General features: G+C 38.0%; 1 protein-coding gene across 1 annotated transcript in view; it reads right to left on the bottom strand.

The window, feature by feature from the left end:
• ZNF536 (zinc finger protein 536) overlaps positions 1–12,710 on the bottom strand; it is a 262,198-nt gene that overhangs the window by 137,691 nt on the left and 111,797 nt on the right. Inside the window, exon 5 of the mRNA XM_019472532.1 lies at positions 1,556–1,708. Within this exon, the coding sequence (XP_019328077.1) occupies positions 1,556–1,708 (153 nt within the window). The remainder of the gene's footprint in view (positions 1–1,555; positions 1,709–12,710) is intronic.

Here is a 12,710-nt window from a genome sequence, read left to right as displayed (position 1 = left end):
AACCTCACAGTTAAAAGATTATTTTCCAATAAAATAACTACCATTTCTTTTACTTTTACTACATTAGAGAACACACAAATAGGGTTTTCACTGTTCCCCCTTTTTTTTTTTTTTTTAAACAAAGTCCAATGCACAGAAAAGAATATTCCTGTCCTAAATGGTTTGCAATCCAATCAGACAAAACCACATTAGGGTGCCAAATTTTAAAATTCCGATCCAACCAGTGTGGTATACTCCTACTCCACAATCCAAAGAAAGAAGAATAAAAATACAATGAAGAAACGTTCCCATCTCAATAATGAAATTTTTTTCTTTAAATAATTTTCAGCCTTCATTTTCAATTTTTCAAAATCAGGCCTCACATTTGCAAACCCAACATTAAGTATTACATCTGTGCAAGCACATAGGAGAAACATGACTGCTGATTTTGGGAAGGGAGGAAAATACTGCTTATCTGGTACTTCAGTGAAATAAAAATTAAAAGTGAAGTTTTTCAAGTAGGAGGTACAACTGGAAAGTATTTCTTCATGCAATTTATTTTACCTATCAATTAGAAAAGTAGCAGTAAAATTCTGAAATTCATTTAAGATGGTTTAAAAAGAAAATTACTCCACAATTACAGTGCCCACTACGTCTGTTTCCAAAGAGAAGTATCCTAAATCTCCAGTTTTGCATACTCTCCCAAAGCCTACTATGATACCTAAGACTTGGAAGAAAACAGTATCACACTGGCCATATACAGAATTTCTAGTTAACAGGACCTGAGGATATCAACATTGTATGTCAGATTTTAATTATGGATAGAGTAAGTCTTATTAAACATATACTGTGTCTCTACACGAACCTTACCATGCACATCCATAACTTCAAGCAAACAAGGTATTATAATTTAAATGGAGTCGTTATAGTTTACTAGTATCGAGAACAGTCCACCCAATGAATGACATACCAAAATAAAGTGAGAATCAAGACCAGTAGTAAATCTCTGTAGGGTAGAAATGCTGTGACTGTTACTAAAATAAAACATGGTAAGTTTTACCATGGTGCAAAACATGTTAAGTTTTACTACTTACAAGTACTAAGTCAGGTGAGTTCTAGTGAAAAAAAAACGCAGATCCATGAAGCTGATGTATTCATATGAACAGGTTAAAAATGAGCATGCCAAATGGAACAAAAATAGTAACTCTGAGAAAAACATATAGAATCCCTAAGCAGATGCTAAGGAAGGCCTTTGAAGCAGTTAGTATAACTAAGTCTGAAACCAATAGGCTTATGACTATTGAAGGACAAGGGTAATTGAAGGAAACAGTGATGAAGCAGGGAAGGAGACAGAAATAACCTCAACTGGGAAAAGATGATTCTATTAAAGTGGTCTTTATCCAACAACACATTCCTTGTGCTTTTATTTAAGACTGTCATATATCTTTCTCAAAAGACTTTCTCCAACTAATGAGTCCAAATCTACACTGGGAATTAGGGCTCCTAGCCACATATTATTTTAACCCCTCCACACACGGCATGTGTCGACAGTGCTCCGCTCACTTGTTCCTCTCACCTGTATGTATTCTCAAGTGGACCTTTAAGTGATGTGATGTTCTGAAAGTTTTTCCACAATATGGGCAGTCTTTCATGGCAGAACCAAGGCTCCTGTCTCTCAGTAAAGCTGGCTGCTGGACTCCTACAGATCTCCCAGCTTCTTCTCCAATGTCTGCAACACAGAAATGTTCTCACATCACTTCAGCACATGACAGAAGTTGTTCTCACTAAAACTGCTAACACAACACAAAGTTAAACATGTCAATACTACACCTGTCTATTTCATTCTTTAAATCTGACAGAATGCTGACAATTCATGTATTTTCTTGTTATTTGTCTTAAATTATTTCATCTTTCCTATCATCATTTTAAGCAGCATATGGTACCTTTCTACTGAACTGAATTATACAAGAAAAGAAACAGCTGCGTCAGCAGCTGGTTTGATTTCTTCTTTTGCTTAGTTCCTATTAATTTTTCCCCAAAAAGTTTTAGATTGTTGTTTTGTTGAATCTGTTTAATTTATAAGTATTGTGAAAATCTGTATGCTTTTAGAGGGAAAAAGTTTGCATCAGTGTATTAAAACCTCCCAAAACAACAGAATTGCGGTGATGCAGGAGGGTGGGAGGCTCCAACAGCAGTGGCATGTCAACACACAAAGCTAATCAACTTCCTTCTGCAACACTTCAGCATTGGAGTTACAACACATAACCTAGTAAGTGACCTAATATCATGGGAAAGGCAATGAAAAAATGGTCAGATGAGTGGGAATTCCTTCTCCCTCTCACCCACAGCTCCTGAGTTTTCTCCTTCAGTGTTCACAGCTACACTTATTCTTTGCATCATAATACAATGGGTGAGACTCCAGGACATCTCTTCTCTCTCCTGATATAAAGGACAGTCATTCTCAGCCATCTTGAACAAGCTGCTATTATCCAAGCAGGCTATGAACAAAATAAATTACAAAAGACTGACATAAAAATTGCAAAAATGTAGGGCATTTTAAAAAAGTCATTATTCAAACCACACAAGACTCATCTATCATCTTGTACTTACAGGGTCATGTAATATCACATATATGTATCAATTCATGATTTCACCAAAAAGTACCATGGCAAATGTTGAAATTCTGAGCTGGATTTATGCTACTGGCATGCCACAGAGGTGAAATACACATGGACACACCATCACACCACTATGCAAAAGCTGAGCTATCTGGGCTATATTGAGGTGGGGAGCATATAGTTAAAATCTGCATGCAGAGTCTTGATTATTTCAACCATAAACTACTGACTAAAAATGTTCTGTCTTTACCTATTTGATATGTAACTGAAGCTGTCAGGAAACATAGTGCAGTTTACACAGCATTGCCTCTTAAATGGAAGAGATGGGACATAAGAAAGACTTAAAAATTTGGCTCTAATAAAAACTATTCACACAGTAGCAGAGACCCAAATACCACATTTCTGGAAAAGGTAACACTAACAGGCATTTCATTATTTATTATAAAATGGTCCCTCTAAACTATTTCACTTAAAGCTGAAAGAAGGGGATGATAGAGTGATAGAAATACATATATATAAAAATGCTTATCTTAGTCATGTATGTAATCAAGCTATTGCTAGTTTTCAAAAGGCAAAATCTCATAGTTTTCACATCACATGCTTGTTTAACATTTTCTGATTGTTCTTAGACTGCAGAGTTAAAGCACAATATTTAAGTTGGAAAGCTAGTAACTGTCATTTTGAATTATTCACAAGTATGTAAAGTAACATACTGCAGGAGTGTATTTTGTCTTCAGGAGTCCAGCAAAACATATACAGGTGCTAGTCTATAATTCCAATCTCCCTAAAGAGTTTAGATTTTCCCCTTTTTTCCTCCTCAAAAGTTGTATATAATCACGTCTTAAGCTGCTTCGGGAAAAAATGAATTCCTGAGTGCAAAAAGCTTTTTCTGAAGTGCAAAATACAGAATGCATGATGATAAACTGCAGGATTTTATTTTGGTTTTCAATAAATACTATATGAGCATTATAGATAAATATATAGATAAAGCTAACAAGCCACTCAGGAGAAATTTACCGAATAAGTTTACTAGTTATGTTTTGCTATATGTCACTCTAAATGATGGCCTATTATCCATTTGCCTTTTATCTTTCTATCTAGAATATGTGTGGCCCAATAAAAAAGAATAAATTTGTAAGATAAACAGCTCGCTTTGCAGATTTAAGAGTCTAATTTTCACTTTACACAAAATTGAATTTTTTCAAGGCAGCGAGACGATGGAGTTTACTCTAGCACTAATCCCTCTGAAAAAGCAAACTGAAAACAACAATGAAGCAAAGAAAGATGTGGGTGGTCTGAAGAGTTTTCTTTTAGATTTAAGTAGACATACAGTAGATAGCTCCAAAGGCTTTGCTCCAACAGGGGCCTTACCTTGAAGAATTTTTCTTCCCACAGTGAAAGCATTCCTAAGACTTTAAAGCTGGGCTGAGGGGTTTTCTTTTGAATTCCTCTGCCTACAAAGCCCACCGAAGCGCTGGAGGCCATCGCTACCTGAATGAGCAGCTTTACATCTAAGTTCTTTTATTTCAAACAATGAAAAGATATGTTCAAGGCTGCCGACTGCCCCCATCAAATGCTACCCCAACTTCTTGCTAGGGCCCCATTTTGGCAAATTGTACCTATTTGTCAAAGCACTTAAGTTTAAAATGTGCTTAACTTTAAAATGCATTTAAGTCTCACTGACTCTGCTACCAAGGTTTTTTTTTATACTGAGTCTCTTAAAGCAATCTATGGAAAGTGAAGGGGGGAAAAACTGACACAGAAAAAGGAGAAGAGATCAGCAAGGAAGAAGTTAAGAAGCAAACTGGTGAATAGAGACCATGCCAACAACAGTATGCGGGGAATGAAAAATTTCATCTCTACCAATAATTGTGCATTCTACACCTCTGATGTCCCCTTTCTCCTGCTACTGAGACCCCCTTCCTAAGTAGAAACTCTCAGTTCTGTTAAATTGTGCAAAACTGTAGTAATGTTTTACAGACCTGCAGAACTAGGATTAGCCCCAGCAAATTAATTTAATTTATGATTTACTCGGGATTTGAGCTATGGTTTTTGGGCTGCTCAATTCCGAGGATAAAAGATCAGGAAGGAAAGACAACAGTTACTTAGCTTACAGCCATTGTGGTTCACTGAGTTATGTGGTCTACATGATGTGCACTCGATGCACGTGTGATTAGACTGCTTTTTCTACTACCTACTTCCATTATAGGCAGGTCTACGTCCTGAATGTCTTCCTGCCCATCCCTACCTTTCCTGATTGGAGTGCAGGAAATAACAGAACAGAGTATAAAATATTGTATAGATGTACATGCTAGATGTAAGGCTTCCGAGCCTTGCCTCTGAACTCACTTTCGCTGAGCTTTCCTTTCACTTTCAAAGCATCTGTTCACAGCAGAAGTCGTGGACAGAAGAGCAAAAGGCAACATTCAGTTCTATATATGAAACCGGTCTTTGTGTCAGTATAAGGAGAAGGCAACAGCTGTGAGACCTCCAGCTGCTACGTATGCTGTACCTGCTGGGCAGGCAGATACTGCTCCGTGGCACAGGACACAGAGGAATTCAGCCATGAAGCAGCTTCTGGGGTGGTATGACATGGACACCTCTTGCGTGCCATGCCTCAGCTACACTTAATAACTGACTGTGTGCGTGTTCTCATGGGACAAATGCAAAGGAAAGAAAGTTCCCTTTAACATCCGTATCAGAAGGTGGCAATTGGCTGCATAACCGAAGAGCCAATTTGGCCAAAATGTGAGCAAATCTATTTGCCACACAGACTGAAATTAAAACTAAGCAATCCGTAAGATCAGTATTTGAAGGACTAGCCCTTCTTCAGACAGATGCCCACTTCTCAGGAGAGGAGGGACAAAAAGCCACCACTCCTCACCTAGGATGGAGATGACCCACGTATTGCTGCAGGCTGCTTTCACATCCCCGTGGTACCCAGAAAGGAAATTTCCACAGAACCAGATAATCCCAATAAACAGTTTTGAGCCAGGAGCACTTTTACAGTAGCAGGTTAAAAGAAAGTGAGAAACACACCAGTGAATCCTTTTTTACAGCAGGTATCTTACTAGGTATCAGAAATGATCTACCCAGAAATGAGCCACTGCCACGGCTGGCAGTGCCCTCAGCACACAGATAGAAATGCTACAGAGGCACAATGCCAACTTCAGTGGATATTTCTAGAAAAGAGAAGACAGACTTAGGTGGATAGTGAATCTGTGTACTCAAAGCAGAAGCTATCTAGCCAGTCATATGAAGAGCAAAAGAAAAAGAATTATTTGAAATTTCCGTATATGTTCTGTACAACTGGTCTACCTGTCTGGGATGAGTCTATAAACATGATTAGAAAAGGACTGATTGCTTTTGTAAAAAGAAACCTGTTTTCGGTTTGTTAGGTAGCAGCACTGACTTCAGTCATGTTAGCAGCCAAATTTTCAAAGGAGCATCTATGTACACGTCCCATAAATTTTACCAGAGTACTTATTTGCTGCATGTATGTGAAAGTGCAGGGATTCACAAAGAGGTACTTTCATGTTCAAAGGAGCTAAATTGCAGTCCGCATGCAGACTAAATTATCAATGAAGTCAGTTGGAATTTGTCGACACAAGGATTGCCAAATTAGCCAAAAACAGGCAATCACATGGAAAAGGTAATCAACTCACAAAATAGGTAATCACACTTACAAGTATGTGTTTGCTCTTGCACATTTTTCAGACATTATTAAAGAACCCTTTGAAAATGTGGCCAGAAGCCTTTAAAGCTGCACATAATCCCAGGTTTTCATGTATTTCTGAAATTCAAAATATTTGTAGTTCTTTAGAACTGCCTGTAAAAGTTAATGAAACATGGTGCAATGAGAAGTGGTAGTGACCATGGTTATTTTTTTATGATCTATAAACCACCCAGATTAGCCCATCTTGTGGCAGGAAAAATTATATCCTGAATGTAACGTCAAGAAGGGAGTCAGAAGATACTCAGTGTGTTAATCCTGTCACTGCTGCCACCTTTATGCAACTATGCTTGGACTCGACCACCTCATTCCCGGGGAAGCAGCATAGGATACGCAAAATTTCTGGGAAAACATGCTTTACCTTTCTTGCCTATTCCTTAGAGAAAGCTTTAGCGATGCTGAAAATAGTGGAAAATAGGAATACAATTAGGGATATAATTAACCATATTTTCCTAGCTACCTGAAGTAGCTTCAATTAGCATGCTTCGATGTAAACGAGAACAGAATCTGGCCCAGTGCTCATAATTTGAAATTAGAATCCTATTAGCAGATGTCACTACACTTTTTTGCTAGTGAAGTTCATGGCTTAAAATAAAAGAGTCTAATATTACTAAATATTACAGTTATATTTTAGGCCTCCGGAAAGAGTTACTAATGTCTTAGGTCAGGAACAACTTGCTGTCTCTATTGTTTCATCAAGGATTTAGGTTTTATAATGACCATATATGGGAATCTTAAACTGTTAGGCATTAATATGGATTGGCAGAGAATTTGTTTAAACACAGAGCTATTTTAGAAGAGAATTGGAAAGGAGGCCTGCGAGTAAGAAAGCAGCATTCACATTGTTTGTAATATTAGAAATAAAGATTATACCAAAGGTTCCACTGGTAAATAAAAAGATACCGCTGCTGACATCAGACTTCCCACTTAGCCCTCTGAACCACACAGGCAAACAAAAGCCACAAACCGCCCTGCCTCTGCTACTGATTAGTGCGTTAGCAGATTTAAATTTAAAATACATTCTAAATTAAACTGAAGTAAAATGCCCACAACCATTTATATGAGGTAAGACTTGCAACATTTAGAAGTGGGCAAATGGCCGTCATAGCCAGTACCTCGGGCTACGGGGGAGCTCTCTAGGTGTTATTTCAAGCACAAGAGAAAGGGAGCCAAAATATTCTAAGCAATTTTTTAGTAACTGGTGGGCTGGTGACTTGGGGGCAGCACATACACCTTAAGCCGATACTTGGAGCACGACACACTTGAAGATTGGTGGTTTTCATACCCCATGGGTGCAAAACACTTTGCAGGACAATACTGCATGTATGCAAATGCTGGTTATATCTTCATGCTTTTCACTGTGGTACACATTCTGAGAAACACACAAGAGGCTGTATATACAGCACAAAGAGACATCAGTAGACACTTAACCAAAAATTAAGCTTTTGTTTATCACAAAATGTTTCTTATCCTCTTTTTTCATTTTAATCAAATTCCCTACAGAGTTTTTGTTTTGGAGTTCTTAGCAGTCTTACTTTTCAAATTGTTCTAAATCTTTAAAACCTTTTAAGATAATCAAAGTTCAAACACAGTTTCTGAGTACATCATTTTAGCTGCCTGATTTGTTTGAAGAATCGTGTGACCAAAAGACACAGAAAATCAGATGTAGTACCTAAAAACCATGGCTGGTTACTTGCCATTAACTTACAGAGCTCAGTTTGGACTGAAAATTAAGCATATTGAAAAAAATTATTTTTTGGAGAGAACATTTTTTGCATAAGACCTTTTTAACTGTATTTTCTTTTCTGAAGAAAGACGACATCTTAAGCACCTTACAATATCTTTCATTTAACAATTGGCAGAAGGAAACTCCCAGATGAACATTGGCTTGTGTCTTTCTCTTTAACCAGCTGAGTGATCCAAGCTTTTAATAAAGCTGTTCCAATTATTGTAAAAGTCATCTAGTACCTTATAGCCACAAATATTGACAGTTTATTGCACAATGCATTCATGACATTTGAAGGTCACATCATACATAATACATACACTTTTATAAAAGTGTCTGGAACAAAGAGATACATGATCAGCAATTACATCTTACCATTTGAGGGTATGATTTTATACTTATTTAAAATGAAATACTATATGAAATGCAAATTGTTAATAAAACACAAAATAGTTAATTTTCTGTATTTATTGTTTTATTAATCAGTGATACTGAGTTCAGTTGTGTAAAATCAACAGAATGTGGTCCATGCCCCAAGAAGATTACAGTTAAATATCATTATCCTGCAAACCATCACACATATTCTTAGCTCAGCATGAGAAGAAAGTAAGCTTAAAACTTTAATCTCGCTACTGTCTACCTCTCCAGCCCTAGTGAATTCAATGAAACTTCAACACTTGAATCGGGACCTTAGCATATTATTGAAATATTAGTTTTGATAAAATTGAATCAAAATGAAACTGAAAAGAGTGCTGAAGAATTTTTTTTTATATATATGGATATTCAGGCATATCAAACTTCTTCATCCTCTTCCAATGTTCACGACTTCTAAGGCCATTCTAAAATCACACGCATTTGCACAAATGGTATCATTAAAAGGTGTAAGTTGCAATTTATGCAGTCAGACCTGTGCACAGTCCTTCAATGAAGTCAACAAACATCAGGAATACACAGAGCATGGCCATGAGAGTGCTCGTCTTTGGTTAAATAGTCTTCACTTTTAAGGCATCACCACTAGGTCCTGGAACCTCCAGCTACCTAATGGGAGCTGAGCTTGCAGCAAATGACCATGGATCGCTACATCATTCCCTCTAACACCATTTTTGCTGGTTTGTTTCAAAATCCTGCTATCTACCTTCCTAAGACCTTCACATGCAAGACTCTTCCACCATCCAACTCCGTCAATGGCTTTTCAGTTCTGCTACTCCAAAATCACGGCTCTGAAATCCCACTTCCCTAATTTGACTGTATAGATCAAAGCACTTCAGATCCCAAAACACCGAGTTTGCCAGATGATGTTCATGAAATTCCACTAGACTTGTATAATCTTTCCACAGGAAAAGTGGATGCTTTAGCAGAGGATGGGTCTGTTTGCTATCTTAAATGTAACGCTAGTTACTCTCAGTGATGAGCTTCTGCTTGTTCTTGCTTTCTTCAGAAGTGCACATTTGAGCTGCTAGAACACCTTATTGTACTTCTCTGTACAGAACACCTATCTTCACAAGCAAAGCAGACACTTACTCTTTGGATCAGCTATGCTGGGCTTAAATATGTACTCATGGATCTTTCCTTGGTATTTTGCCAATGTTCTTTGTCATCTATCCTCAAAATTTACTCCGGTGTCCATTTATACTTCTGATAGCAATGTTAGCTCCCAAACCTTCCATATGACATACTTTCCATGGTTTTCTCCTCCTTTTCTTAAAACAAGCTTAGAATATTCTGGTTTTTTACCAAATGTTCATGCCAACAGTGCTCTGTGATTCTCATGTAAGCCTGTCTCACTAGTTTTCTTACCCAAACCCTTGTCCCACCTGTGTTAGCTTTGATCCTGTCACCTAAATTTGAAATGGGCGCTTGATTACTGAGCAGAGAGGGCAAGGTCTTTCCACACTTCCTACAGATTGTTTACTGCTTTTGGAGAAAATTCCAGTGGGGAATCTAAGCAGAGAAGCTATCCAACTGGACCATCTTTTGGATTTGTATGTGTTATTTGTAGGCAGGTGTTCAGGTACCAGATGGCCTTGAAGCCCGTACTACTCAGGTTATAGCAGCTTCTACAGGCTGTCTGCATCATATTCCCATCTCTGAGATTTGCAGAGTGGCTACATGGAGCTTGATAAACACTTTTACCCAGCATTGCTCTCCTGATGCCAAGGCTAGATCAGATATCCAATTTGGGAGAGTTGCCTTACAGTCCCTCTTTAATTAAGTACTCCTGATCTCCCACTCCTGGGATGGATTGCTACTGCTGATTAAGCTCCAGAAGTAAGGATCTGTGGAGGCAATTTCATGAGGGAGAAAATGAAGTTGCTAGCTAATCAACTAAAATATCCATTAACTGGACTTCTGTGAATGAATATATTGCCTTCTTCCTGCTTCCATACTTACCCTGTTTCTTCCACATGTTAGCATCTCTACATACCTATAAACCAAACAGGTAAGGTGTACTTCATTATGACCTCTATCTTCTTCCTAAACTACATGTGGGACAAACAGAACCATGTGGTACAGTGTACAGGCTACACTATGAAGAAAATCCAAGACGGTGTCAGTGAACGGTAGGAAAGATGGTGAATCTGGGTGGAAGAGAGTGGTATTGAACCTACTTTCTCTAGGTTCTTCACGTGTGCCCGACAATACAGAGTCTGTGAGATTTTAAAAGGCACAAATTAACACCCAACTCCACATAGTTTTCAAAATCCATTAATATATTTTAAAATCTTTTGAGTAGTTGTATGGAAATATTTAATAACTACACTGGCCAAGTTTCACCCTGAGTTGCTGGGCTTAAACAAATCCAAAAAACAAACAAATCATTTCTTCAAGTCAGAACCACAGACTTGCCTACATTGTAAGTAGCTCTTGGAGCATCAGGTACCATTGGAGAAGTTTTTGCATACTATTGATTAAGAAAAACCCGTTTTCATTATTATTATCATCTTATCACAGGGTGGCAAAATCAGCATAGAAGTGCCAGTAGCAGGTCATCAGATTTTATAAAAATTCATTCTAATAAAGAAAAATGTAAATTATTTAAAATGTCACAGGAACATCTTTCCGTAGACACCAGTGAGAAAGAAACCAACAATAGAATCAGTCACATAAAAACAACTGTACAGGTAGCTAAATTAGTAATTTCCCCCTCAACAAAATGAGAAAGAATTAAAGACTGTCATTCCATTTACAGATTACTGATTACAGAGGTGCTGACAGTGTCTCCAAAAACTGAATAATTTCACGGTGTGTGTTACAACATTTGGACAGACTATGACAGCATAGACTTTTCCAGTATCTGTATTTTCTTACTTTTTACTTTCCACTGCTGCCTTCAAACTAAATGACTGCTTTGAGCTAATACAAATACCTCTGTAAATAATTTTTCTCCCATTTAACTTCTTTGGTACACGCCACTTCAGCATAATTTCCAACTTCTTTCCCCATTTCACAAAAAATGAGCTGTACTTGAAGAAATACTTATGAGCAACTCTGAACTGCTGAATCTATTTTACCAGCACCCTTTTTCTATAAATAAAATGTTAATGACATGAGTTTTGCTATAACGGAAAAATATTGATTAAATTCATTACTTCTAGTCTTAAGAAGGGATCCTTTAACTGTTCAGGTTTTTTTTTTTCCTCATTGGTTTAACAGTGTATTGTGGGCATACTGAGATCACGATGACTTTAAACATGATATTATATGAATGGGCTCATTAATTTCTTTATACTAATGACGTATCTCAAAAAGTACACTACTAGGTCAACCTGTATCCGTGTTTTGTAAAATAGCCTTAAAGTACACTGATAACATGCTATTTGCGGCAATAAAAATATGAAATGCTGCCTATGGAGCTCATGCATCAATAATCCAGTTTCCCTTTTCTACTACAAAAATATAAAATTTGTCGTCTGAACTATCCTGGTAAAAAAAGAGAAAAAATACTATTTTGAACACTCTCCTCTGATTTAGCTGAGCTTGTGGCAATAACTGGTTTAGGCATAGGCTTCAGTATGCTGGAATGATCCTGAAACTAATTTTGCATGTGTTGGAGTTGGACTGTGGCCATGCACGTCAGTATGCTGGAACAGAGTTATCTAAATCCTGAGCCTTATTTTACATGTGCTGGTATTGGACTGTGGCCCTGCAATCTTTTAGGTCTCCATCTGTAGCTATCAAAGCCAGGGTGTGCCCAGCTACTCGCTACTGCTCACTGCTTTCCTTCCACAGGAAAGCTACAGGCTCGCAACCACCCTCCCACACATTGGGGTGGCTGGGAGCTCTTCAGAGTCCTGGCAGGTCTCATCAACCTTCCTCTAAAGCCTCTTTGCTACCATGGCCAGCCTTTCGCAGCGCATCACGCTTCTTATATCACTACAATCCTAGATAGTTATCAAGTCCCACAACAGTGATGAGAAATATCAACCTCTCGGACGGATGTTCCCTCAGATTCAGTGAGTTAATTCTTCTTGCAATACCAGGTAAACCAGCCCAATAATTTTTAAGCAAGCTATGGAGACCACAGCTCCCAGACTGATGGAAGTCCCCTCTGAGTTTCCCAGCCTGGCAGTGCTTTCCCTGCAACCATTGGCCAAAGGGATTTGAAGTCGATGGCCTAGTCAGAACAACAAAGAAAGTTGTTTTCTTCGGGGGG

Source organism: Aptenodytes forsteri, unplaced genomic scaffold, assembly GCF_000699145.1.
Source record: "Aptenodytes forsteri isolate BGI_AS27 unplaced genomic scaffold, ASM69914v1 Scaffold356, whole genome shotgun sequence".
In the NCBI taxonomy this organism is placed as follows: domain Eukaryota; kingdom Metazoa; phylum Chordata; class Aves; order Sphenisciformes; family Spheniscidae; genus Aptenodytes; species Aptenodytes forsteri.
Note: the sequence above shows the minus strand (reverse complement) of the source record. Positions and strands in the feature narration are given on the sequence as shown.